General features: G+C 34.1%; 1 protein-coding gene across 1 annotated transcript; it reads right to left on the bottom strand.

The window, feature by feature from the left end:
- Positions 1–8588: 8588 nt before the first annotated feature.
- On the bottom strand, positions 8589–23382 carry RERGL (RERG like). The gene is made up of 5 exons (XM_081059975.1): positions 23316–23382; positions 22210–22266; positions 18399–18472; positions 17311–17459; positions 8589–11021 (listed from the first exon to the last, which is right to left on the bottom strand). Exons 1-5 carry the CDS (start codon positions 23365–23367, stop codon positions 10739–10741), a joined length of 615 nt encoding a protein of 204 aa, XP_080916101.1. The 5' UTR covers positions 23368–23382; the 3' UTR covers positions 8589–10738.
- Positions 23383–24949: the final 1567 nt, after the last annotated feature.

Raw genomic sequence — 24949 nt, forward strand, 5'->3', positions numbered from 1 at the left:
AGCTGTCTGCGTGCGAGGATTGCAGACACCAGGTATCGAGCCAAAATTTCCTGAAGATGCACATCATGACCTAGCACAGGAACCAGAGGCCGTGTGTGTGAGCTCTGCAGCCCTGCCTTTACCCAGAAGGCCAATCTCACTATACACCTGAGCACGCACACAGGAGAGAAGCCCTTCCAGGACCACCTTTGCGGCAAGACCTCAGCACCAAGCCAGCCTGGACGAGCACAGCCACACCCAAACCAGCGAGAGACCCTTCTGCAATGAGTTCTGTGAGCCGCGCTTCATGGAGCAGGGAAGCCTGCTGAGGCGCGTGGCCAGCTGTCATCAGGAGGCCCGCCCCACTTCTGTCAGATCCGTGGGAAGACAGACCTTCACAGCGATGCAGCAGTCACGTGTGCACATCAGATGCTGCGAGGGGTGAGGAAGTTCGAGTGCACAGAGGGCAGCTGCGAGTTCACCCAGCAGGCTCACCTGCGGAGGCACATGGAGATCTATTACCTGGTGGAGGACGACCACTCCCGGCAGCACAGCCTTTCAACTCTGGTCACTGGGGACCAGAAGACGGTGGTGGTAGTGTCCCAGCTACATGCCGGGCTGCAGGTAGGCTCGGCCAAGGTCATCGTGCTGTCCCTAGCCAGAAACCATGTGTGTAGGAGAGCATCGGAAGCCTCGGGGCGACACACAACCTTCGCTCATTATGACAGCTGTGGTACCTGAGGACTGTGACACTTAGCCCCTTCTGTCCACCATAGCCTACTTGCCCCCAGCTTCCAATAAACAACACGACTTTGGACTCTCGGGGAAAAAAAAAAAAAAAAAAAAAAAAAAAAAAAGATCTTCTCAGGAAGTCCACACGGCTTGTGTTTCCCCAAAAATAAGACCTAACTGGAAAATAAAACCTGCCATGATTTTTCAGGATGACATTCTCTTAACATAAGCCCTAATGTGTATTTTGGAGCAAAAATTAATATAAGACCGGGTCTTATTTTCGGGGAAACAGGGTAACTCCATTTAAAATAGCTACCCTTCTTTTTCCCACTCCTGTGGCATGCCCATCCTTCTTGGCTGATTTATTTTTCTCTGTGGTCCTTATTCACTTACCTTCAACATCCTGTACAGTTTACATATCTTGTTTATCATTGTCTCTTCCCACAAAAATAAAAGCTTTATGAAGGTTTGGAGTTTTATATTGGAGTTTTTATATGTTTTGTTTGTTTCTCTATCCACAACACTTAGAAGAAAGCCTAGTCTAGAACAGATTATTGATAAACATTAATTGTTGTATTTGATGTTAAAAGAATATAAGTGTTTTATGTTTGTAAGAGCAAAAATGAGAATGAAATAAACACATCAAACTAAAAATACTGAATACTCTGGGAGACATAGTTTGAGAATGTTATAAGAGAACTCATCAGCATTTTTGTTCTTTGTACTTTTATATTATTTTTAAATATTTTCTACTTATTAATAGCATTATTCCTATGATAAAATTATATTAGAATAAACCATTAAAGAATAATAGCACAGTGCATGCCATATAATATGCATTCAAATATTTTATTCAATAAGTATGTTATGGGCTTCAAATATGTGCCAGACACTGTGGTAAGGCCCTGGGGAGCTGGATGAAAAAGAATCACAAGGGTGCCACTTTCTTGGAACTTGGAATAATGTCTTATGGGTTTATTCATTGCATAAAGATTGCATATTTCTTCTATCGTTTATAATAATTGCATGTTCTTTCCATTGTTTGTAAAGTTACATTTACGTTTATGAAAAAATGGCAAGCTGGTCTCCAGATTGCTTGGAAAGGGAGGTTTCCGGGACGATGGAAATATTCCATATCATAATTTGACAACAGTTACACAGGTGAATACATTTGTTAAAATTTATTGAACTGTACACTTAAAATATGTTCATTTTATTGTATGTAAATTATCTTAATCAAAAATACAAAAGTATGTATCGTTTTTACTAAATTATAAATATAACACATGCTCTTGTAGAAAATTGGAGAAAGGAAATAATGTTTAAATCAAAAATTAATAAATGTGATTAATAAGATTTGGGATTTGATTTAGTTTGAAAAATAAAGATCTATGGTACAAGATTTTAATAATAAAAATAAGCTCTCCAGAGATTTTTATAATTCATATAAAACTTTTGACTACACAAAATGGCCCAATAAAATTTTTCAATACTTGTAAATATGCAGTAATCTTTAATTGTCTTTTGATTTTAAAAGTAATTAATATTCATTCACAGAAAATTTGGAAAGCACAGAAAGAAAATATCACATATTACTTTGCAATGATTTTTCTAGATACATTTATTTGTACTAAATGAAGTCATATTTACCTATACTTTTGTATCTTGCTTTTATTTTTATTATCAAAACATAGGTAGCTCCCATACAATTAAGAGTCATTTATAGAAATCATTTAAATGTGTGTATATTTTTCAGTAGCCTTAACAGAGTATGGTGTGGTGGAGAGAGCAGTTTATAGCCATCTACATTTACTGGTGAATCCCAGCTCAGGCAATAACTGGCCTTTAACCCAGATTAATATTTTTATCTATGTTGAGGTGTGTAAATGATATAACTATCAAAGCTGTGTATAATGAGATAACAATATTTTTTTGCAGGCACTTTTATATATTCACATAAAATATATTTTAATCATTGAGCACTGTGCTACACACCTAAGCATGTATTCAGTAAGTACATAGTCCACATATCATAATTATTTTAATATTGTTAGACAATAGTACTGTTAAATTTTTCTCTGCTAAAACAAAGTCTACTTGAAATAGTATGTTTTTCTGGGAAATTATAGCTTTGATTTCTAAACGTCAGTTTAGGGTCACAGTGATAACTAATATCACGTATATAATTCTATGCATATAATTAGACATCTCAATTTCTTTTATATTAAAGTCTTCTAGTTTTCAAATTCTTGATTTTGATTATTCTCCATTTATTAGGACTGAAACTATAATCTTTTAGTAACCCTATTTCGGTATATTTTTGAGAGCACTTGAGTATCTGAAAATATCTTTCTTTTATTTTCATATTTTAACCAGAATTTATCTATCTTCATAACTGGAGCTTTGCAAATATTTTACTCAAAACTCTTTAGACTTTTCTTAACCAACTTATCACATAGTTGCAAAGAAATTTAGGCCATGCTGATTTTTTGCCATTGATTTTTACCTTTTACTTTCTGTAAAACCAGGGGAAACAAAAACCAAACAAAAATAACAAATATATATATATATATACATATATATATGTGTGTGTGTGTGTGTGTGTGTGTACATATATAAATATATATATGTGTGTGTATGTATATACATACATATATACGTATACATATGTATATATACATATATACACACACACACACATTTTTTTTCCTGAACACTGAATCATATCTGAGACACAGAATTCTAACTTCTTGCACTACCAGGATAGGAACTGTTGCTTATACTATGGATTTCTGAGTTTGCACTCCAGAATATGTATCATTATTATTTTAGGTTAGATTCTAATCTTCATGCATATATTTATATTATTATATGCTTTTTTATATTCAATTCATGTTTTTGTCCTTCTTTGTGTTGTTGAAAAGCTTCTCTTGCTTTACATCAATGTCTTTTAATTGATTTTATGTAATGCCAATTCAACTCTACAAGGCAGATTTTTAAAGTCTCCTCTAGGCTATTTTATTTCTCATTTAAAAATTTATTTTTATACATATACTTTCCCCTATCAGATTAATATCACTGTGTTCCTGTCTTAAGGGATACTTTTTAAAATCCATTATTATTAATACATATGTTGGTGGGGGGAATTATCTGTTTGTTTTGTTTCTTGATCCCTACAAAAGGAAAAATGTTCTATGGCCCAGTTTGCCCACATAGGTTCACCTATTTTATCCTTATCTTCATCACTCTCTTAACCATTGTTTCTATTAGTTTCAGGTGTACAAAACAATGCAATAGTTAGACATTTCATCCCTCACAAAGTGATAACCCTCCTGCCCCAATCTATTGCCCCTTTGACATTGTATATATCCATTACAATTCAATTGACTCTATTCCCTATGCTATACTCCATATCCCGTGACTATATATATATATATATATATATATATATATATATATATACAAAATTATAGTTGACATACAATATTATTCAGCTTCAGCTTCAAGTGTACAGCACAATGGTCAGGAATCTACACCGTCCATGAAGAGGTCTCCCTAATAAGACAAGTGCCCATCTGACACTCTACAAACTTTGTACATTATTGATTATATTCCCCAAACCATCTTAATCATTGTTTTTGAAAGCAGATAGTGTAGCTCTTTCAAATCTCATAACGGACGTCTGGTTGTTGTATCAGGGTCAGCATAATTTCTATGGATAATAAGATAATTTAGTTTTTGCTTTATTGTGGTGGGAGGTCGCTTCCACTTGCTGTTCTCTCATTATAAAAAAGAAAAAATATGTAAGGAATAACAGAACACAAATTGTTTTTTGTTATTTTTTAAATTTTTTAGCAAAGGCTATAAATGAATAATTTAAACTACAGCTCTTTGAGCCTCTATCCCAACATTTCCAACAACTAAATACCTACTTCATCTGTATATGGTTTTATCCATGAGTACTATACAGACTAAGAAACAGTATGCCAGTATCTCTTTTCCTCTTCCTCTGTGTGTTCAAAGAAAGACAGAAGACGTTTGTAGTAGGTCTTGAGTGATAGGAGGTAAGTGATGTAGCTATCTCAGAAAATCTTTCTCATGGAGGAGAGGTAGAGATGCCCAGTTTTCTGGTTGTGAAAATTTTCTGTGCAAGCAAACTTAAAAAAAGGATAATATCTTGTAGCTACCTGTCACCAGGCAAACTATGCATTTGCAGTCCAGAAGTTAGCACAAACATATGCTATGATTTTTATCTCTCATTTCAATTCTCAATTCAATTGGAAACACGAAATTTCTGTTACACAACATGTCATATAAAACTTCAGTGCTATTATAAACGGTCATTGTTCAAACTAAAATATAGAATTTTAAAAGAAAATTATGAAATGGCAGATTCAGTTCTCTTAACTAAGTAAATGTCTCAATTAACACCCTTGATTAAAAATACATGCCAGTATGTGTACAATATTAAAATTCTTTAATAGATACTCATATAACTGAGTTCGCGAACTTAATTGTCTGACCTCATATGTAATTAGTGGTATATTTATATACACATATACAGAAACACACATATGTGTGTTAGTCTTAGTCTACAAATACATATACTTAGCTTCAAAATTATGTTATTAATAAAATCAATAGTAATTTAGAATGATCAAACTATTTTTGAGCAGATTTAGCTCAAAACCTCTTCTGTGATTGAGAATAACAATGTGAGTTTAGAGTTCTTAGTATTATTATTATTATTATTAGTTTCAGGTATACAAAACAATGTAATTGTTAGACATTTATACCCCTCAAAAAGTGATAACCCCCACCCCCAACCTGCTACCCTTCTGACATCCTATATAGCTATTACAGTTCCACTAACTCTATTCTTTATCTTGTATTCCACATCCTGTGACTATATATATATTAAATTATAGTTGACATTCATTATTATTCAGCTTCAGTTTTAGGTGTACACTGCAGTGGTCAGGAACCTACACTGTCCATGAAGTGGTCTCCCTAATAAGACAAGCTTCTATCGGATACCCTATAAAATCTTTACATTATTGATTATATTCCCCAAACTGTCTTTCATATCCCCACGACAATCTTGTGGTTACCAATTGTGCTTTCTAATCTCCTCACCTTCTCCCTCATCCCTACCTCTGTCTCATCTAGCAACCCTGTTTTTCCTCTATACCTCTGAGACTGTTTCTGATTAGTTTGTTCATTTATTCTATTCTTTAGATTCCACATATAAGTGAGATCATATGGTATTTGTCTTTCTCCGTCTGACTTATTTCACTTAGCATAATGTTCTCTAGGTCCATCCATGTTGTTGCAAATGGTAAGATTTCATTCTTCTTTATGTCTGAGTAATACTCCATTGTATAAATGTACCACAGTTTAGAGTTCTTGTACTTTAAGCCTCAAAATCTTCTGATAAAAGTCAACCAGTAGGTTATTTTTTCATGATTGTCATTTGAATAAATTAAACATTCCATCTCAAACTTAACCTAGTAATTTTATCCCCCAGATGTGTTTGTGTGAAGAAATAATGCCAAATGTTGAAAACACATTATAAATAGTTTAAAAGTAACTTTATATCTGGAAAAAATATCAGTCTAATTTAATGTTTTGAAATGTGTGTTTTGAAATGTATCCATGTGTCTGGAGTTAAATATTCATCTTTAGTCCTAGAAAACGTTCCAAATATTACAGAAGTAACTCACGGTCATACTTTCATATAATGGCAAGTAATTCCATCTCTTCAATTTTCTGTTTTTTCTTAATTCTTTATGCCTTAGTTGTTCCAGGATTATTAAAATGTTCAAATTACACATTACAACTAACACTTTATAGTCTGCTAATTCCCTCCTTAGAAGAACTTATATTTCCATTATTAAAAGTAAACTTAAATTATATCTCTATCAAAAAGAAAGAAAAATAATCTTTTTGGTGGTTTATATATTTGAAAATTATAACGAACTTCTTTGCTTTGAAAATAATATATTGTCACTACAGAGTACATTTTCAATTTATGTCTTTTTTTCTTCTGTGAATTTAACATACTTTAAATAATTTGGGCTTTGCCTGATTCCCCCGGAATTCTAGAGTATGACTGATAACTGCCTTTAGAATTCCTAATAGCTAAATTACAATTATTATGCAAAGTCCTACAATAGACAGTTATATGGATTGTTAAATGACTTTGCCTTTTTTGCAAACTATAATCATTTTCCTTTATTAGCTGAAGGATTTCATAATTTAAGGAAGATGAGAAACCTATAAGTCACGCTTTCAAATAAGGAACATGGATATTGCAAACATTAAATTCCCCCATAAAAATGTTAAGGCATCATTAAACTAGGTTCGGATTAATACAATTCAGTCAACTCTAGATAGATATCTCCCATAATAAGCTGAAACAATACCTAGTGATCTAAGATGTAAAATATTTTACTACAGCCAATTTATAAACCTATAAAACATACAGGTATCATTCAACCTCTTTATTAATAGTGCATGCCTTGTATTAAATCAAAAGCATTTCAGAAGCCCCTCCTCTTTGGCATTCCCTTCCTCAGCTGTTTCCCCTCATTATGTGTTATCTCAGTGAAGCTCATCCAAAGTGAATGACAGCATCTTTTTTACTAGAAGCAGCATAGGCAATTCCCAGCCTAGTGATACAGCTTAACTATCTCTGAGATTTATAGACACACTTGCTATCCTCAACCTACAACATTCTATGGCCTAATGTTGATATATTTGTTTATCTGTAAGTAGATGTGGTTTTTATCACTTTGGAAAACTGCAATTTATTATTTTTAGGTTTGCAAGTTGCTTTACATGTGAATGATATTCACAAGAAGACTGATGTTGGGACAACTTTATGTTGTAGGCAAATTTGAATCTGTTCAGACGAATCATTTTTTTCACCCTGTTTTTGCCCAATAAGAAAGACAAGCATTTCATATTGGCTGAGTTACTGAATGTTTTAATGAGTTATTTGTTCTGGTTATCCATTGTTACATATCAACCCCAAAACAATGGTTTAACAACCCCTAAACAACAATGTTTATTATGCTCACAAATCTGCAAGTGGGGCAAGATTCTGTTGGGTTATCTCATCTCTGCTCCACTTGGCATGAGCTCGGATAGTTCAAGGTTAGAGACTGGAGTCACCGAAAGATTCACTCATGTATGTGGTGGTTGTATGATTACTAACCGCATGTGGTATCTCAGGCCTGGTGCCTTCAGGGTAGCCAGATTCATACACTTTAACTCATGGCTCCCAAAGCAGAGCTCCAGGGAGGAATGTATGGGAGCTCCAGCTCCTTCACTAACCTGATCTCATAAGTCCTACCCATTATTTCTACCTCATTCCATTTGTTAAAAGAGAGTCAACAAAAATGATCCATAATCAAAGGGAGGAAAATTAAGCTCAACTTTTGATAAGAGAAGTATCAAAGTGTGTGTGAACATGTTTTTAAACTGTCAAATCATACAAAAGGAAATTAACCCACTACTTTTAAATAACAATAACTGAAATATCAACAGTTCATTTCTAAAGTTGTCTCACAGACACTACTTTTAAAACATAAACTCTGTTTTTAATGTAAAACAATGGTCTTTTCCAGCTTTAATGAGTTATAACTGACAAATAAAATTGTAATATATTTAAAGTGTGCACAACATAATGCTTTGATATATGTATACACTATGAAATGATTACTACAATCAAGGTAATTAACACATCTATCACCTCAATAGTATCATATATATATATATATATATATATATATATATATATATATATACACACATATACACACACACACACATATGTAGAGATAAGATTTTTTTTTATTATTATTTTTTTTTTTGGTGAGAATGCTTGTTCTTATTACTATGTTCCATAGACTCCTTGTTAATAAGATGTGTCCTCTCAGGCCATCTTGCTGAAAAATCAAAATATAATAAATAAACTTTTAATATATATATACACACATAAGTATAAGCCATACCTTTAACAGAGAAATTTTGAACTCTGAATCATCACAGATACATATGCATGGATTAAATAAGCTATGGAAGAATTTTCATAACATTTTTTACAGTAGAGTTCTTACACATAACATAAATAAAAATGGTGTTTTTAAAGCAAAATCAGCCCAAAAGGATCTTTATATAACTGGGAAAATAATTTTAAAGAATGAAGACCAAATCTCTAAAACTAAGATTATCCAGGAAAATAATAATAACAAAAACAGACAGCGTCTACCAATGAGAAGTCATTTTACAACCAGATGAACAGCATGACCTGCTCTGCAGATAAACTGCCTCTTTTCTCGATCATCGGCCTTGGCATCAGGGATGGAAGTAATGCATAAGCCCACAATTTGGACTTTGCCTTAATACAGCTGATTGAACATGTCACTTCTAAGTTTCCAACCAGTCAGTATCAGAAATGGAGCCTGTACCCTGGAAATGGCATCATTTCTTTGAGGGCTGAGTAGGTAACAGGCAACAGGTTGAATGCTGGCATCCAAATTCTGCTGTTCCAGGATTCTATCATCAGCACTGCTATTGAGGAGCGCCATTTAATGGCAGCAGAACTACTGTCAACCCCAATTTATACGACATAGTTACTATTAAGCTCCTCAAAGTTGAAGGTGCCCCCTCACCAGTACATTCTTCACTTCCTTAGTAAAGGAGGTTCCTAAGAATCATCCCAGAAATAGTCAGGTGGTGGGTTCTTAGGTCCATCCTACCATGTCAATTCTAACTTGCCCATCTTTACAAACATGCTAAATGATTTTGTGTACCACCACACAAAGTTCTGTTAGTTCCAGTACTTTTACTCAAATGTACCATCAAGGTTAGACTTCTAAGGAATAGTAAGGCTACAGAAAAGAGCTCCAGATGTCACTCCTAAAACATTGAATCATGACTCATGGTGCATAACACCATGTCAATGAATTCTCTCGTCCCCAGCCTAATATTCTGTGTCGCCCTTTCCCCACTCTAGTCTATCCCTCTTTACTCAAGATCTTCCAAGGTGGTCCACAGGTTATTGCCAATACACGTTAACTAAGTGTGGAAGTATTGCTTGTACCTTGGTTGAACTTCTCTGAGACCTAACCTTAATTATCAGCAATTTGGTTGAAGTTAGACCTAGGACTGCAACTTGAAATGCAGCAGGTGGCAAGCTCAGCAAGGGCATCAGCAGTGGTACTAAAGTGCACGAGGTAAACAGTTAACTTCTGAAGGAAATTCAAAGGAATCCAAGATGGCCCAAAAGTTTGTATTTAATGCAATAATTCTTTCAGGGCACTGAGGACTTCAACGTTCTATATTTACCACCAAGTTTTTAATTTTTCTTTCCCTATGATGTATGGATTTCTAAATAAACTATAAAAGACTAACCTTTTGATCCAAAAAGGATCTAAGTTGTATAAGATAATTTCTCTATTATAATTGCCTTTGTTTGCAGAACATAAAAAGAAAGGCAGACTTTCTCATCATCAGACCAACTACAAACTATGTACTTATGGGCAAGGAACTTAATTTCTTAAGGCCTAAGTAAAATTTGTGTATCAAGTAACTCACTGGATTATTATAAAGACACTTTAAAATTAAATCCACGCATTTCTATTAAACAGATCATGAACTTTCACAAGCAGATAAATTAAGCCCCATAATATATTAAATATAATAATGTAACTATATGTTTCATCCAAAGAAATATATAAAATAAAGGTAAACTGAGGCCATTGGTAGTTTAATAAAATTACATAAGCAAAGTTTATTTGGCAAAGCAAACTATATGGTAATTCACCAATAGGTTATACTGAGTTCTATTTTGTATAATAAAGAAAAGTTTAGGTGTGAAGCACAGTGTACAAGATACAAAGAACCAAAAAAGGCAAACTATATATTTGAAAACACTGCTGTGATTTGTGTTCAAACATTTCATATCTCTTAACAGAATTATTTTTTAAATGCAAACAAAAGGTAAAAGATCACATATCTGTTAAACTGATTTTCTTCTCTTTCCAAATACATTATTGATTAATTTGGCCATTGATTTTGATCCACTGGATCTTCTCTTTACTTTGAGTTTGAAGTTTGTTAGGATGTCCTTGATAATTCTGATAAACATCATTTCTACCTCTAAGGAGTGCTCTGCTGCAGACAGTTCACAGAATTGGCATCGGTTATCCAGTGCCAATTTTTGCCCTTCTTCCCAGCCAACCTCTCGCACATGACAGAGATCTTGCTTGTTACCAACCAAAAACACTGCTGATTCCAGAGCTCTGAAATATAGATACACGATTATTTGGCAAGATTGTTTTAACACTTTTTTTAAGTAGGTTTATATCAAAAAGAATGATGGACCAAAACAGAAAAAATACTGTGCGCATATATGGTCATGTATGTGTGTTTATGATACATATGTCCATTTGTATGCAAAAATTATTTGACTAACTTTTTACTAAAGAGTAACTGTAATTGAACAGTTTGGATATAATATTCCTAAGAAAAAATAATATCTATCATAACATACTCTAGAGAAAATTTCACAATCTCATCACCTTTTAGAATATGTTTTTAAGAAATATGAAGACTTTTGGTCAAGATGGCAGAGCAGGTAAATGCTGTGCTTGCCTCCTCTCATGACAACGTCAAAATTACAACTAAGCTACAGAACATCCATCATTGAGAACCACCTGAGGACTAGCTTAACAGAAGTTGTTTAAGAAAGGATACACAGAAGCTACATCAAGATGGGTAGGAGAGGCAGAGATGGGAATGGGCTATTCCCAAGTGTAGCAGTTAAAAATTGGGAGGGATAACTCAGCTAAAGAGATACCACCAGAGGAGCAAGGGTCCCAGCCCCACTCCAGGCTCCCTAGCCCAGTGTTCCAGTATCAGAAAGAGAAGTCCCAAAACTTCTGTCTATAGAAACCAGCAAGAATGTGGCTGAGTGAGACAGAGGGGTGCTGGTATCCCAGGTGTTCCTCTTAAAGGGACCACACAGGGATTTACTTACTGACAGACTTACTCGCTCTGAGCTCCCGCACTGGGGCAGCAGCGCAAAAGGTGCCAGGGACATAGGAGAGGAACCGAATTGTCTGGCTTAAGAATTAGGGCTGAAGGGGCTGCTTACTCTCAGACAGAAGCACTGTCAGAAGCCATTGTTCCTCTGTTGATCCCTCCCCCGACTCAACATATGGATGAAGGCAGGTGCCATATCTGAATCTCTATCACTCTGACCACACCATTCTCCCTGCCCTGGTGATTCCCAGACTCCACCCCACCCAACTTGTGAGCCCACCCAAGCTACTTCTAGTGGCTTTTCCACACAAATGGCTTGTTTTGGCTCATGCTACAGACTTGCCTAAAATTTCTCAAAGGTTCACAAACTTGAAACAGGCAGCATCTGGCCTTGGTGTGCTCTTTCTAAGCAGCCCCAAGCATGGCACTAGCAGTAGCCTGCCTCGTTTCATAGCTAAGCCTCTCCCAGGCACCTCTAAGCCCAGTACAAGTGGCAACCATCTGCAGATCACTTTATACCTCATACCAAGTGGCACTAAGCAGGGCACAGACAGTGGCTAAATTTGGCCTGACACAGAGACCCTCCCAAGAGGGTCCAGAACCGACACACCAGAACCAACTCAGATCACACCAGAGCACCACTCAACCACCTCCACAAATGACACACAAGAAGCACAGACTCAGTAGGCACCTGCTAAAGTGAATCCTTCTCTGTAAGGTCTTTGCCAGCATAACAGCTCCTCCAGTATATTCATGGCCAGTCCTTACAACAAATAAGCCCAAGGGTTAATCCCTCCCATTGATGTGCAAACAGTAACCAAGGCTCAACTACAACAGGAGGACATACACAACCCACACAAGGAACACTCCTGTGTCACCCAGTTCAGGTGACCAGAAGACTGGCCACTGGGCCTCTAAGGGCACCTATTACATAAGGCCACCCTGTCAAGACTGGGAGACAGAGCAGCTCTACCTAATACATAGAACACAAACACAGATGGGCAGCCAAAATGGGGAGACAAAGAAACATGTCCCAAATAAAAGTACAGAACAAAGCTCCAGAAAAAAATGTAAAAAAAACACAACACCAGAGACAAGCAATTTACCATACACAGTTTAAAACACTGGTTATAAAGGTGCTCAATGATCTCAGCGAGAACGTCAATAACAAGATAGGAAACATGAAAATGGATATAGAATACATAAAAAAGAACCAGTCAGAAATAAAGAATACAATAACTGATGTGAAGAATGCATTAGAGAAATCAACAGTAGAGGAATCAAATTAGATGCAGCAGAGAATTGAATCAATGATTTAGAAGATAAGGTAGAAGAAAATATCCAAACAGAACAGCAAAAAGTGAAAAGAAATTTTAAAAATGAGGACAGTTTATGGAGTTTCTGAGACAACATCAAGAACACCAATATTGCATCATAAGGGGTACCAGAAGGAGAGGAAAGAGAGCAAGAAATTGAAAAAAATATTTGAAGAAATAATGACTGAAAACTTCCCTAACTTGGTGAAGGAAATAGAAGTACAAGCCCACAATGCACACAGAGTCCCAAATAAGATGAACCCAAATAGGCCCACACTGAGACACATTATAATTAAAACATCGAAGGTCAAAGACAAAGAGAGAATCTGAAAAGCAGCAAGAGTAAAGAATTTAGTTACCTACAAGGGAACGCCCATAAGACTGTCAGCTAAATTCTCAACAGAAACTTTGCAGGCCAGAGGGGTTTGGCAGGAAATATTCAAAGTGATGAAAAGAAAGGACCTAAAACCAAGATTACTCTACCTAGCAAAGTTAGCATTTAGAATCAAAGGACAAATAAGGAGCTTCCCAAACAAGAAATAGCTAGCAGAGTTCATCACCACTAAATCAGTTTTAAAAGAAATGTTAAAGGGATTTCTTGGAGGAGGAAAAGGAAGAGGAGAAAAAGGAGAAGGAGAAAGAGAAAAAGAAGGAAAAGGAAAAGAAGGAGAAGAATGAATGAATAATAATATGGCAATAATTACATATCTATCAACAACTACTTTCAATGTAAATGGACTAAATGCTCCCAATCAAAAGACATAAACAGTGTGGCTGAATGGATAAGAAAACAAGACCCTTACATATGCTGCCTACAAGACTCACTTCAGATCTAAAGACAGATACAGACTGAAAGTAAAGAGATGGAAAAAGTTATTTCATGAAAATGGAAACAGGAAACAAAATTTGGAGTAACAATATTTATAACAGACAAAATAGACTTTAAAACAAAGTCTATAACAAGAGACAAAAAAGGATCCAGTAATCCCATATCTGGATATTCAGTTGAAGAAGCCCAAAGCACTACTTCAAAGGAACATGTACAACCATATGTTCTTTGCAGCATTATTTACCGTAGCCAAGATATGGAGGCAACCTAGGCGTCCATCAAAGGATGAATGGGTAAAGAGGTGGTACAAATGAGGTGTGATCAAAGAAAACAATGAATATTTAAATTAAAAAAAATATTACAGAAAAAGACAAATTCCCATTAATCCCCCTCAAAATATGCCCCCTCACTTCAAACACACTTATCCCATCATTCTTGCCACTTTCTGAAGCAGTTCTGGAAGTCCTCTTTCATGAGTGTCTTTAGTTGCACTGTTGTGGCTGCCTTGATGTCCTGAATCAATTCAACACATTTACCTTTCATGGTCACTTGACTTTGGGGAAGAGCCAGAAGTTCACGGTGCCAGATCCCATGAATAAGGTGGATGAGGACACAATGTAATGTTTTTATTTGACAGAAATTGCCGTACCAGAAGTGATGTGTAATATGGAACCTTTCTGTTGTGATCAAAAAAACAAACAAACAGTGAATGCTGTTGCCAAGTGCCATCCAACACGGCAGGGACCTTCAAACTGGGAAGAGGCACGTCAAACTCTAGTGACAGTCTGTGACAACTTGTTTCAACTTGTTTGGTGCAGTCAGTCAGGTGTGAGCTACGGTTAAGAGAAGGTGTGTTTTAAAGTGTGCCATAAATCATCCTCCATCATGACAATACTCTGTGCCACACATCACTTCTGGTATACAGCAATTTCTGTCAAATAAAAACCTTACAGTGTGTCCTCATTCACCTTATTTACCGGATCTGGCATCATGCAACTTCAGGCTTTTCCCCAAAGTCAAAATGATTCAAGACATTGAGGCAGCCACAACAGTGCAACTAAAGACACTCATGAAAGAAGACTTCCAGCACTGCTTCAGAAAGTGGCAAGAGGGATGGGATAAGAGAGTTCGAAGTGAAGGGGAGTATTTTGTTGGGGACTAGTGACAATGTGTCTTTTACTGCAATTTTTTTTTTTAATTTAAACATTCACCATATGTTTTATATCATACCTCATTTATAAAATGGAATGTTACTCAGTCATAAAAAGAATAAATTCTTGCCATTTACAACAACATGGATGAACCTAGAGGGTTCATAGAGGGTATTGTGCTGAGTGGAGTAAATCAGACAGAGTAAGACAAATACCATACGATTTCACTTATATGGGAATCTAAAGAACAACAACAACAACAAAAAAGAAACAAACTCATGGATACAGAGAACATTTTAATGCTTGCCAGATGGGAGGGGTGGATGGAAAAGGAAAAGGGATTAAGAAGTACAAATTGGTAGTTACAAAATAGTCATGGGGATGTAAAGTATAACATAAGAAATACAGTCAGTAATATTTTAATAACTATGTATGCTGTCAATGAGTACTAGATTTATCAGTGTGATCACTTTGAAGTTATATAAACATCTAATTATTATGTTGTACAATTGAAACTAATGTGTATTAACTGCAATTGAAAAATTAAAAACAATATTTAAAAAAGAAATATGTATCTTTGATAAGGTAATGCTTCCACAAATATCAATGTATTTTCATAGGTTACAAAAAAATATTCCTAAAACAGTTTCATTAGAAGAATATAGAAAGACCATTCATCCTTAAGTGGCATGAAACTCTGCGAAGGTATCTGCTAGAGGGAAGAAATGGGTAAATGCTGTCTCCAAGTCTATCTTAAGAGATACTGAGCTCAGATTCCACTAAAAAGGTGGTTTTATTCACATGGCACAGTGAGCCATGAGGGAAAAAGCACTGTATGCTTTGGACTTTGAATGTATTAATAATATTTTTTCTATATAGTTCTAAAAATTATTGTAAAAGAATTGATGGGAGACAATGAATTATTTTGAAGGGTGAACCACAAATATCAGATGTTATTTTAATAAAACAATGCCATATTATGCTTTTCTAGTCTATCTACAGATTGAGAACCGAAAATACTCTGAAAATTATTTATTCAGTACATTAAGAAGATTGCCTGAAAAATATCAAATGTATATATTTTTATTTTTATACGTTTTATTTTTATATGAGTGTTTCTTTTGATCTGGAGGAATATTAAAGGCATGTTATTACTGTCCCTTACCTAAGTTATGGTGCTTAAATATAAGGTATTTAATGCTTGAAACAATGGAATATTTAAAAGTCAGCACTATATAGGAAATCAGCACTGTGAGGTACAGTAGTAAAATCACATCCTTTTCTCCTACCATGTTCCTGTCAGTTTTATAATCAGAAAAATGAGATCTTAGAAATTAAAGGATTTATCTAAGGTCAATTAGATATAAACAAGAATGTATGTCAACTAACTCCAGGGAAATACTCTTTATCAATTATTACCTGATGGTTTCTTGATAGGGGGCATTTAAACTAGAGATAAAAAGCACCGATACAAATTTTCAGTGATAATATTATGCTTTTTTCCTTCCCACTTTAGAATGTTATTTTAGACTCTACGGGAAAATTTGGTTCAGAGCATACAAAATCTCTTACATCAGTAGTTTGAACAAAACATAAATGTTTCAAATTCAAAAGTCTATAAAACAAGAAAAAGGAAAATTAAAATGGGAGATTTGTGTTTAAACTTATATCTACTAATGCAAGAATGGTTTAAGGCTATGTCTTTCTTCATAGTTACTTGTGTCAAGACAACAATAAGGAATTGTTGATCAGCTCTTTATTTTAGGAGGTGAAATGGAGAAAAATGTATTCTCATATTTAGAATTTGTAATGGTTTTATTATTCAGTCTATTTTGCTGTGATAGATTGAATAACCAAATGACTAGGAACTGGATGCCAAAGGTAATAAATCTGGATTTATTTAGTATCCTTGACATTTTTGTGGGAATGAAAAGGAAAGGTTGAAAAGTGCATTATCTTGTATAGTGAGGACCATTATTTTGCAAGTGAGTGTCATGTTAACAACAGAAGCTGTCTTGTAAAATAGCCATTTACTCAGGGCAAGTAACTGTTTATGTCAGCTAGGATATAAAGTATTCGCATCTTAGTCCTTTTACTACATGTGTAACTCCTGGGGAATGGAAGGTGAATTGTTCAGGGCTGTTAAATTTTGTAATTGGAAGGCTGTATTAAACTTTTCCTAATGATGCTTACAGCTAGTTGTATGATGATTTACTAAAAAGAAAGGAGAGAGGAATGAAAAATACCTTACCTTTTACAATGACTGGTTTGTGACTCCCTGATTCTGTAGATCAGTGCTTTTGCAAAAGCAAACGAAGACCTGTCACTGATGTCATACACAATAACAAAGCCGTCTGCCCAATGCAGCTCACTTGTGAGGGAAAATTTTGCTTTCTGTGGCTGAAAAGAAACCAAGCACATTGAAAGTGGTGAAATCTGACACTTGTATTTTACACTTTAGAGAGTTAATTAATAAAGACCCATTTCACTTGCAAGATAATTCAATAAGCCAAATACTATTTTCTAAAATGTAGTTTCCTTGTTTCTTTCTTATTACCTACTTTATTTAATTAAAAGTGATGAAATTTTAAAATATAAATAATTATAATAAAGTTATATCTATCTCACTTCACAACTTTTCTCTAATAAAATAACTCCATTTTTTTCTGAAAATTTGATAAGCTATAATAATTGATATCCACATATTTGTGGATTAATATCTACGTATTTATTTTGATATGAGATAATATTTTCTGTCTATATTAGTAAATGGGATATCTATTGATTTTTGGTACTAGATTTAAAGCTGTCAAAATAATATTGACAAGGTTTAGCTGAAAATATTTAAGAGATATTTTCCATACCTAAAAGCATCCGTCACATGGAGTTGTTTTGAAATCTTGAACAGCTGACCTTTACCGCTGTTATTTATATAACACTATTTTAACTTTCTGTATGGACAAAGGGGTATGAACTCAAAACCTGTCTTACTTATGCTTTGTTGAGAGTGGTTAGCTAGAAATGAAACAGTGAAAATATAAACTAAATGATAAGCCATTCAACCATTAACTTCCTACAGCTATACTATGATCTGACAGAAATATATTGAATACAGCCTAAAATTGCTATTATCAAGATATTTGTAATATGACAATTTTTGTCATAACTTTACAGAGAAGCTAGGTAATGTAATTTATAACATTAAAAATAAACTCTTAAAATTCTAATACCTAAAATTGAGAAGAAACTTTGGTTTTAAGACTAGCAACTTTACACTGACCCTTATCCAATCTTCTGCAAATCATGAGAAGAAAAATAAAAGTATTTTGTTTTACTTACTTGAGAACAAGGGTCGTATATCTCTAGATTCAGTTGCTTTCCTTCCAAACACAAATGCTTATTATAGATAGATTCTGCAAAATATGCATGTATGCATTGTCAGTATTGAAACACGCCAGAATAAAATAATTGACTTACATTTAGATCACAGTCTTGCAAATTTAATCAGTCATATTTTAGTGGAGTAGTACAGTGGCTTTTATTTATTGGTAGTGGTCAAAAAACATGTACTTGTTATATTTGCTCATATATATTTATTGTAAGTAAAATTCACCACTATATCTATTCAGCTACATACCTTTGTATTTATATATTTGTCTTCCATACTATTACAATGGATGAATTATCCATGTTTCTATCTAAGACCAATCTATGTACTATAAACTAGTTACTATTTCCTCTGACCCTAGTGAAAGACATGGCTAAACCAATTCTGTCTCTCTCTTCTGCATCATATTTTTTTTCCTCTTTACAATATCATTACTAACAGTTGAATTGCTCCTAACCTAACAATCCTTTGGATCCCACAATCTATCCCAAATATTTCCCTCTGTCTCTGCTGGCATTTTGGAACGTATCTATACCCTCCATGTACAATGTCTTCCTCGCCTGCCTTCAGATTATTTCAATCAGCCTTAACCTCCAATTATTTAACTCAAATTGTTCTTATCAAGGTTATGATTTTAGACTCAATGGTCATTTCTGTCTTGATCTTATTTGCCCTATCGGTAGCATTAATGCACTCGCTTTTTCCTGCCGCCTTAAAATGTTTTCTTCAAATGACTTTCAAGGCAACACAGTTTCTCATTTCTTTATTCACTGCTGCTTCATATTAATCTTTTTTATTTGTCCCACCATATCTTCCCATACTCCAAACATGGCTCTAGTTTATGGATCTCTATCTATACTCAGTCCCTTGCTAATCTTACCCAGTCAAAGTCTTTATGTAGCAATTACTGCTGATGAACCCAATTTATATCTGTAGCAAAGACCTCTTTACTCAACTTCAGACACAAACAACTATTTTAATTGGACATTTCCATTTAGATACCCAATAGACTCTCGAGTTTAACGTGCTTAAAATTGAACCCCTGACCTCCCTGGTAAGACTGCATCTCCACAATTTTCCATTTCATTAAATGACATATTCATAGATCTAATTTCTCAGGTTAAATGCCTCAATGCCATCTTTGGTTCTTTCTCTTACATCCTGTATTTATTCTATTAATAATTATTTTTTACTTTATCTTTAAAGTATATTTTGAATTTGTATGCCACTCATCACCTCCATTGCTAACACTCTGGTCCAAGCCACTATTGTTGTTTGCCTATATTATTACTAAACCTCCCAACTTATCTTTCTGCTTTATCCTCCCCCCTACTCCTTTCTTGAGCCTAGTCTATTTTCAACACAGTAACAAAAGTTAACCTCATAGCCAAGTCATGTCACTTGTCTGATCAGATCACTCCAATGGGTCCTCATCTCACTTGGATAAACCAAAGCCTTTAAAACCCCTGAGAATGGCCCTCATTATCTAGTCTCCTATTATTTCTATGACCTCAATAGACCTCTCCGGTATCACCTCTCAAATTCTCTCGACTTGAGCTACTCTATTCTCCATACTATTCCCCACATTTTTCAGAAAGTTCTTGCTTCTAAACTTTGGTAATTGTTTCTTCTGCCTGGAATGTTATCCTCAGATATCTTCATGACTGAATTTTCACCACCGCGATGTGTGTGTGTGTGTTTCCAAATATCTTCTTCTCAGCAAGGTCTACATTATTTCTTAAATTACCACATACTATTAATATATTAGTGGCACTCCCCTGTGGTTTCTTTTTCTTTGTATCATTTATCTTATGACATAATTTATATTTAATGTTTTTTAATTGACTAATCCTTCTATCCAGAACGTAAATCTTATGAGTGCTTAGATATTTGTCTTTTTTGTTCCCTGCTACAACTTCTCTACCTAGAAGTGTACCTGGGACATAGTAGCTGCTCAATAAATATTCATTGAATGAATGAAGGACTTTATTTCTGTAACTGTCCCGCTAATGTTTTAATCAAAGACCCACTTCTCTTCAAAATGTCATACTGGAACAAAATTATGACCCATTATGGCAAATACTCTGTAACTCATAGTAGAAAGATGCAGCAGAAATTTGTGGAACCAACTTCAAGGGTTTAGGGATAAATTCTAAAATCCTTCTAGGTTATATATAATAGAATTTGTTATAGTTTTATTACATTTTAAAATATGTTTTCAGACAATTCCTTCTAAACTTCATAAGTTTACTCCTGTGAGCCATGACATTTCCTTCTAGACATTTTCAAATGTCCACTCTCAAAACTCAAAATCTGCCAGCAAGGGTCACAAATTCTTGACTTTTTAGAATTTTATTATTTCCCCTCCTATTCTTCGTTTACAAGATGAAGTCATTTTTCACCAGTTTGTTGTCCTCATGCCCTGGTGACCTTTTGCACATTTGGTTATCTTTTCAAAATGCCTCTAGGTCTCATAATAGAGATATAACAACTTAATAGAGATGTAACAACTAGAAATGTGTACACTTCATTTGTTTATATAACTATATCCTATAAAAGATTAAAGTGATGGGTTTTGTTGTTCTTTGTGTATTGTTTTATTCATTTTTGTTTTGTTTTGTAGTTCTGGATCATTTTCTCCTGTCTGACTCCTAGCGTGTGTGTCATGTTGACCTTTTTGACTGAGGTAGTTGACCTGAGACATGAAGCAACAAGAATTTCTCTTTCTATATATTTTTCTCTCTATAGTCAGTTTTCAAACACTTGCCCTAAATGTTCACAATGTTATATGGACTGAATTATATTGGAAAGATGTATGAAACTACACAATGCAATACTTTAAAGTTATTTTCTGAAATACTCTAATAATTCTACCTCATAAATGAATGCAAAATATTTTTGGTTTTGTTTATTTCTCATGGAAAAAACACACTTGCACTTATACTTTCCTCGTACTATAAATAAATATTATTAAAAAATAATTATTTCTCTTTCTTCAAATTTTCATATTTCTTATAAATCTGTCATTCTTATTTAAAAAAAGAAATCTTACCCCCATGCCTTCAATCAGGTAAGATATTAGTACTATTATATGGATTAATTACTGAGCCAAAAATATACTCAGTTCCTCTGGAAATTTTTTCCATTTTCATTAATTCTCCACTGTAGTATTTCATAGATGTTATGCTAATTCTGATCAAAATAACAGAAATTTATAGTAGAGTTAGTGAAATGATCCTAATATTACATCAGGGAGTGCTGGGATCTGTTTTATCTGAAATTTACATAAGCAACCTAGATAGTTATGGTATGATCTTTACTCAAGACATAATGTTGCTGTTATTTTCACCTAGTTTTGCAATAAAAATAAGCTTTATTTTGTACTTGCTTATACTTTTGTAATTAATTTGTCTTTATCTTTCAACAGATGTTGATTTTAATTTTGTTTCATAGCTTACAAAAATATTCATACATGCTCTATTATAGTTTGGGGGTGGGGAAGATCCCAGTTTTAATGTTTTTTGAGTTTTATACTGAAACAATGTGGCTTTCTAATCCATCTCAATTAACATCGAATTGGATGAATTTTATCATAAAAGAACATTCAATTCAAGTACTTATTTTGACATTTCTAACCAGAATCTGTAAGTTGCTGAAAAGTGTGAAAATGGAAGATTATATTAAAATTATTTTCTGATCTTAATTGTGATTTAATTATGATCTGAAATTTTAAGGTGAAAAAAGGCTAAAGTAGTGACTTACCAAAATTAGAAGCATATTCTCCAATGAATCGTTTGGTAAGAAACCTAACTGTAAGGGCTGCAAAACAAACAACCTGGATTTAGGGTCCTTTCTGTTTTAGGATACAGGTAATTTAGTTAAGAATACAAGGTTTTATCTTTCAACTCAAAAACTACCAAGCATTAAGGAAGATCTTAAAGCTTTAGTAAACTCTGTTCTAAATAACAGTCAGCAAGATTTCTACTGTACAACCATAAAAGTTAGGAGGCTAGAAAGAAAGTGATCTTAGAATGCTACCCACTCAAATCACTATGTAATTAATTCACTAATGCAAACACATAAGGTCACTGACCTTTGTAACAGAAACACATTTCTCATTAAATTTGAGATGCAAAACTGTAACATCTCTTTATTTTATTTATCAAATTAAATATGGTTCCAAGGTGCTACATACTAATAGCGGCAAGGACAATATCAAGCAATTGCCATTACTTAAAGATGTAGGGACTTCAAAATACAGAAAATAGAGAAAAAACCTCTAGTGTTTATCTTTCTGCAGTTCTTGGGTCTGGCCAGTTATGATTTATTAGGCTCTGGGGACATTAGGCTTTATTGGTGACATTCTTATCACCATCACAGTGTAACCAAAAAACAAAACAAAACAAAATCACGGCTTCTAAAGTTAGGGCACCTGTTGTTCAGTTCCCAGGCATCTACAAAGCCATGCCTCTTCAAAGTTTGTTTGTTTGTTTAACTTCAGTAATATGGCATTTAAAAAATAACCACACGTCTCCATTCATCTCTCTCTACTCTTAGTCTCAGGGTAGAAGAATACTTTCAAAGCCATTGTTAGGCCACTGGTAGGCATGGGGACAGATGTGCTGGAGGGAGAAGTAGGTAGGATAGTGATGGAGGATTTCCTGTTATTCTTACGAATTTGAAACATCAGTAGAACAGGATACAAATTAATATTTCAGTGATCTTCCTTAAGCTGTCTCTAAATTCTACAAATATAGTCAATTGCATTATTTGGTTATAAAATATAAAGTGCTAATAAAAAATAATATACCTAGTTATACCATATTGTAAATAACTATACACCGGCCATAGAAAACATCACCACTCACCAGATTTGCCTGTTCCTTCACCACCCAAGACAGCAAGCTTTATATCATTCATCTTGCTTTTCTGCTCCTTGGTAAGTCCTGTCTTCTGGAGCGATACTGACTTGAGCCAAGCATGTGTTTTTTCATTCTTTTTAAAAAGTAATCCTACTCTCAGTTCTCTAAGGTCAACTCCGCCTCATACTCTTACCATCCAATAATGACTTTAAAAAATGTTTTCCTAGAGTAGTTTTGAACATATGCCATTAAAAAGAAAAAAAATATGAAAAAAAAAAACACAAACATTAGAGCTACTATTTAGGCACAAAGCCTTAGTAAGCCAATAGTTAAGACTTTAAGAGAAGCTTAGCTCTCAATCCTCTGTGTATCTAGAATCTACCTTCTCCTAGGATTTAGAAAACTGATCACCTTTTATTAGGAGTTTTTAGAGAATGAGTAACATTCCTGTAAATTTATTTTGATTGGATTAGTTTTACTTTTTCATTGATACCTGAGCCTGTATCTTCTTGTGTTTCTTGTGAAAGACAAGGGAGAATATGTTGTTAGTCATTAAAAAATGATGAGAAAAGGAAGAGGATGGCCACCTGGATATATTAGTTTACAGCTATGTACATGAATGTTTTTGAGTCATATGAGGCTCTGAAGGAAAAATATGGGCACTGCAGAATTTCACCTTTCCAATGGTTTTCTTAATATGAAACTTTCTTTTTTCTTTTTTCTTTTAATTGTATGCAAGTAAACAACAGTAAAATTTCTGGGGGGAAAATAAAGCAATCAGCCTCACATTATTTTAAGAGCAAAAATCAGAAAACTCATGTTTCCTTATGTACTACTTTGGAATTAGGAAAAAATAAATTTAAAAAGGAAAGAAAATCTGTAAGGGGTATTGTGACACAATTCACTCCTGCTACAAAATAAAGAGGTAAATTTAATATGCAAAATGATGACTCCTTCATACTTCTCTTTGTCATTTTTCCCTACTACTCCAAGTCCTCACATTACTGTCTTCCTTTTTCTCCCCACATCCATATATGTGTAAATTTGAGAGTTGAAAAAAGCGTATAACAACAAATAGAAGAACTCAACCTTTGTGCAAATTTTGAAGCACATATGATGGAGTTTTATTTCCAGGCTGAGTCAATCACAGGAATAATATGTTTTTTTTAAATGCATTTATTTAACAAGCATTGATTAATTGTTGCTCTTTATTAAAGCTATGTTGGGTTTATAAGGTCAACAATTCAATAGTGAATTTTCTGCACTGATGGAGTCTAAGAGAAAAATGAAAACAATTAGAATTATAATAAACATAATCATTGCCAAAATAGGGCTCTAAGCTGGGAAAAGCAGAGCAGTGGATTGAAAGTTCTTCAAAAATATGTTGAGCTTGAAATATGTGCAGGACCCATAGAGTGGAAAGAAAAAGTGATTGAGAATTAGGGAGATATTTCTATTCTAAAAGAAGAAACAAACCCTGTAAAGAAAACAAGGCAAGACAGAGTATGACAAATTGCAATCAGGAAGGTAACAACTAAAATTCATATTTTTCTTTTTATTACAAGTTATTGAAAAAAATTAAATAAGCTCCGTTCTCTCTTTAATCTATGTAGCTATATTAAAAGTAATAAGAGTAAAAA

This window comes from Rhinolophus hipposideros (assembly GCF_964194185.1).
Source record: "Rhinolophus hipposideros genome assembly, chromosome: 9".
Taxonomy (NCBI): Eukaryota; Metazoa; Chordata; class Mammalia; order Chiroptera; family Rhinolophidae; genus Rhinolophus; species Rhinolophus hipposideros.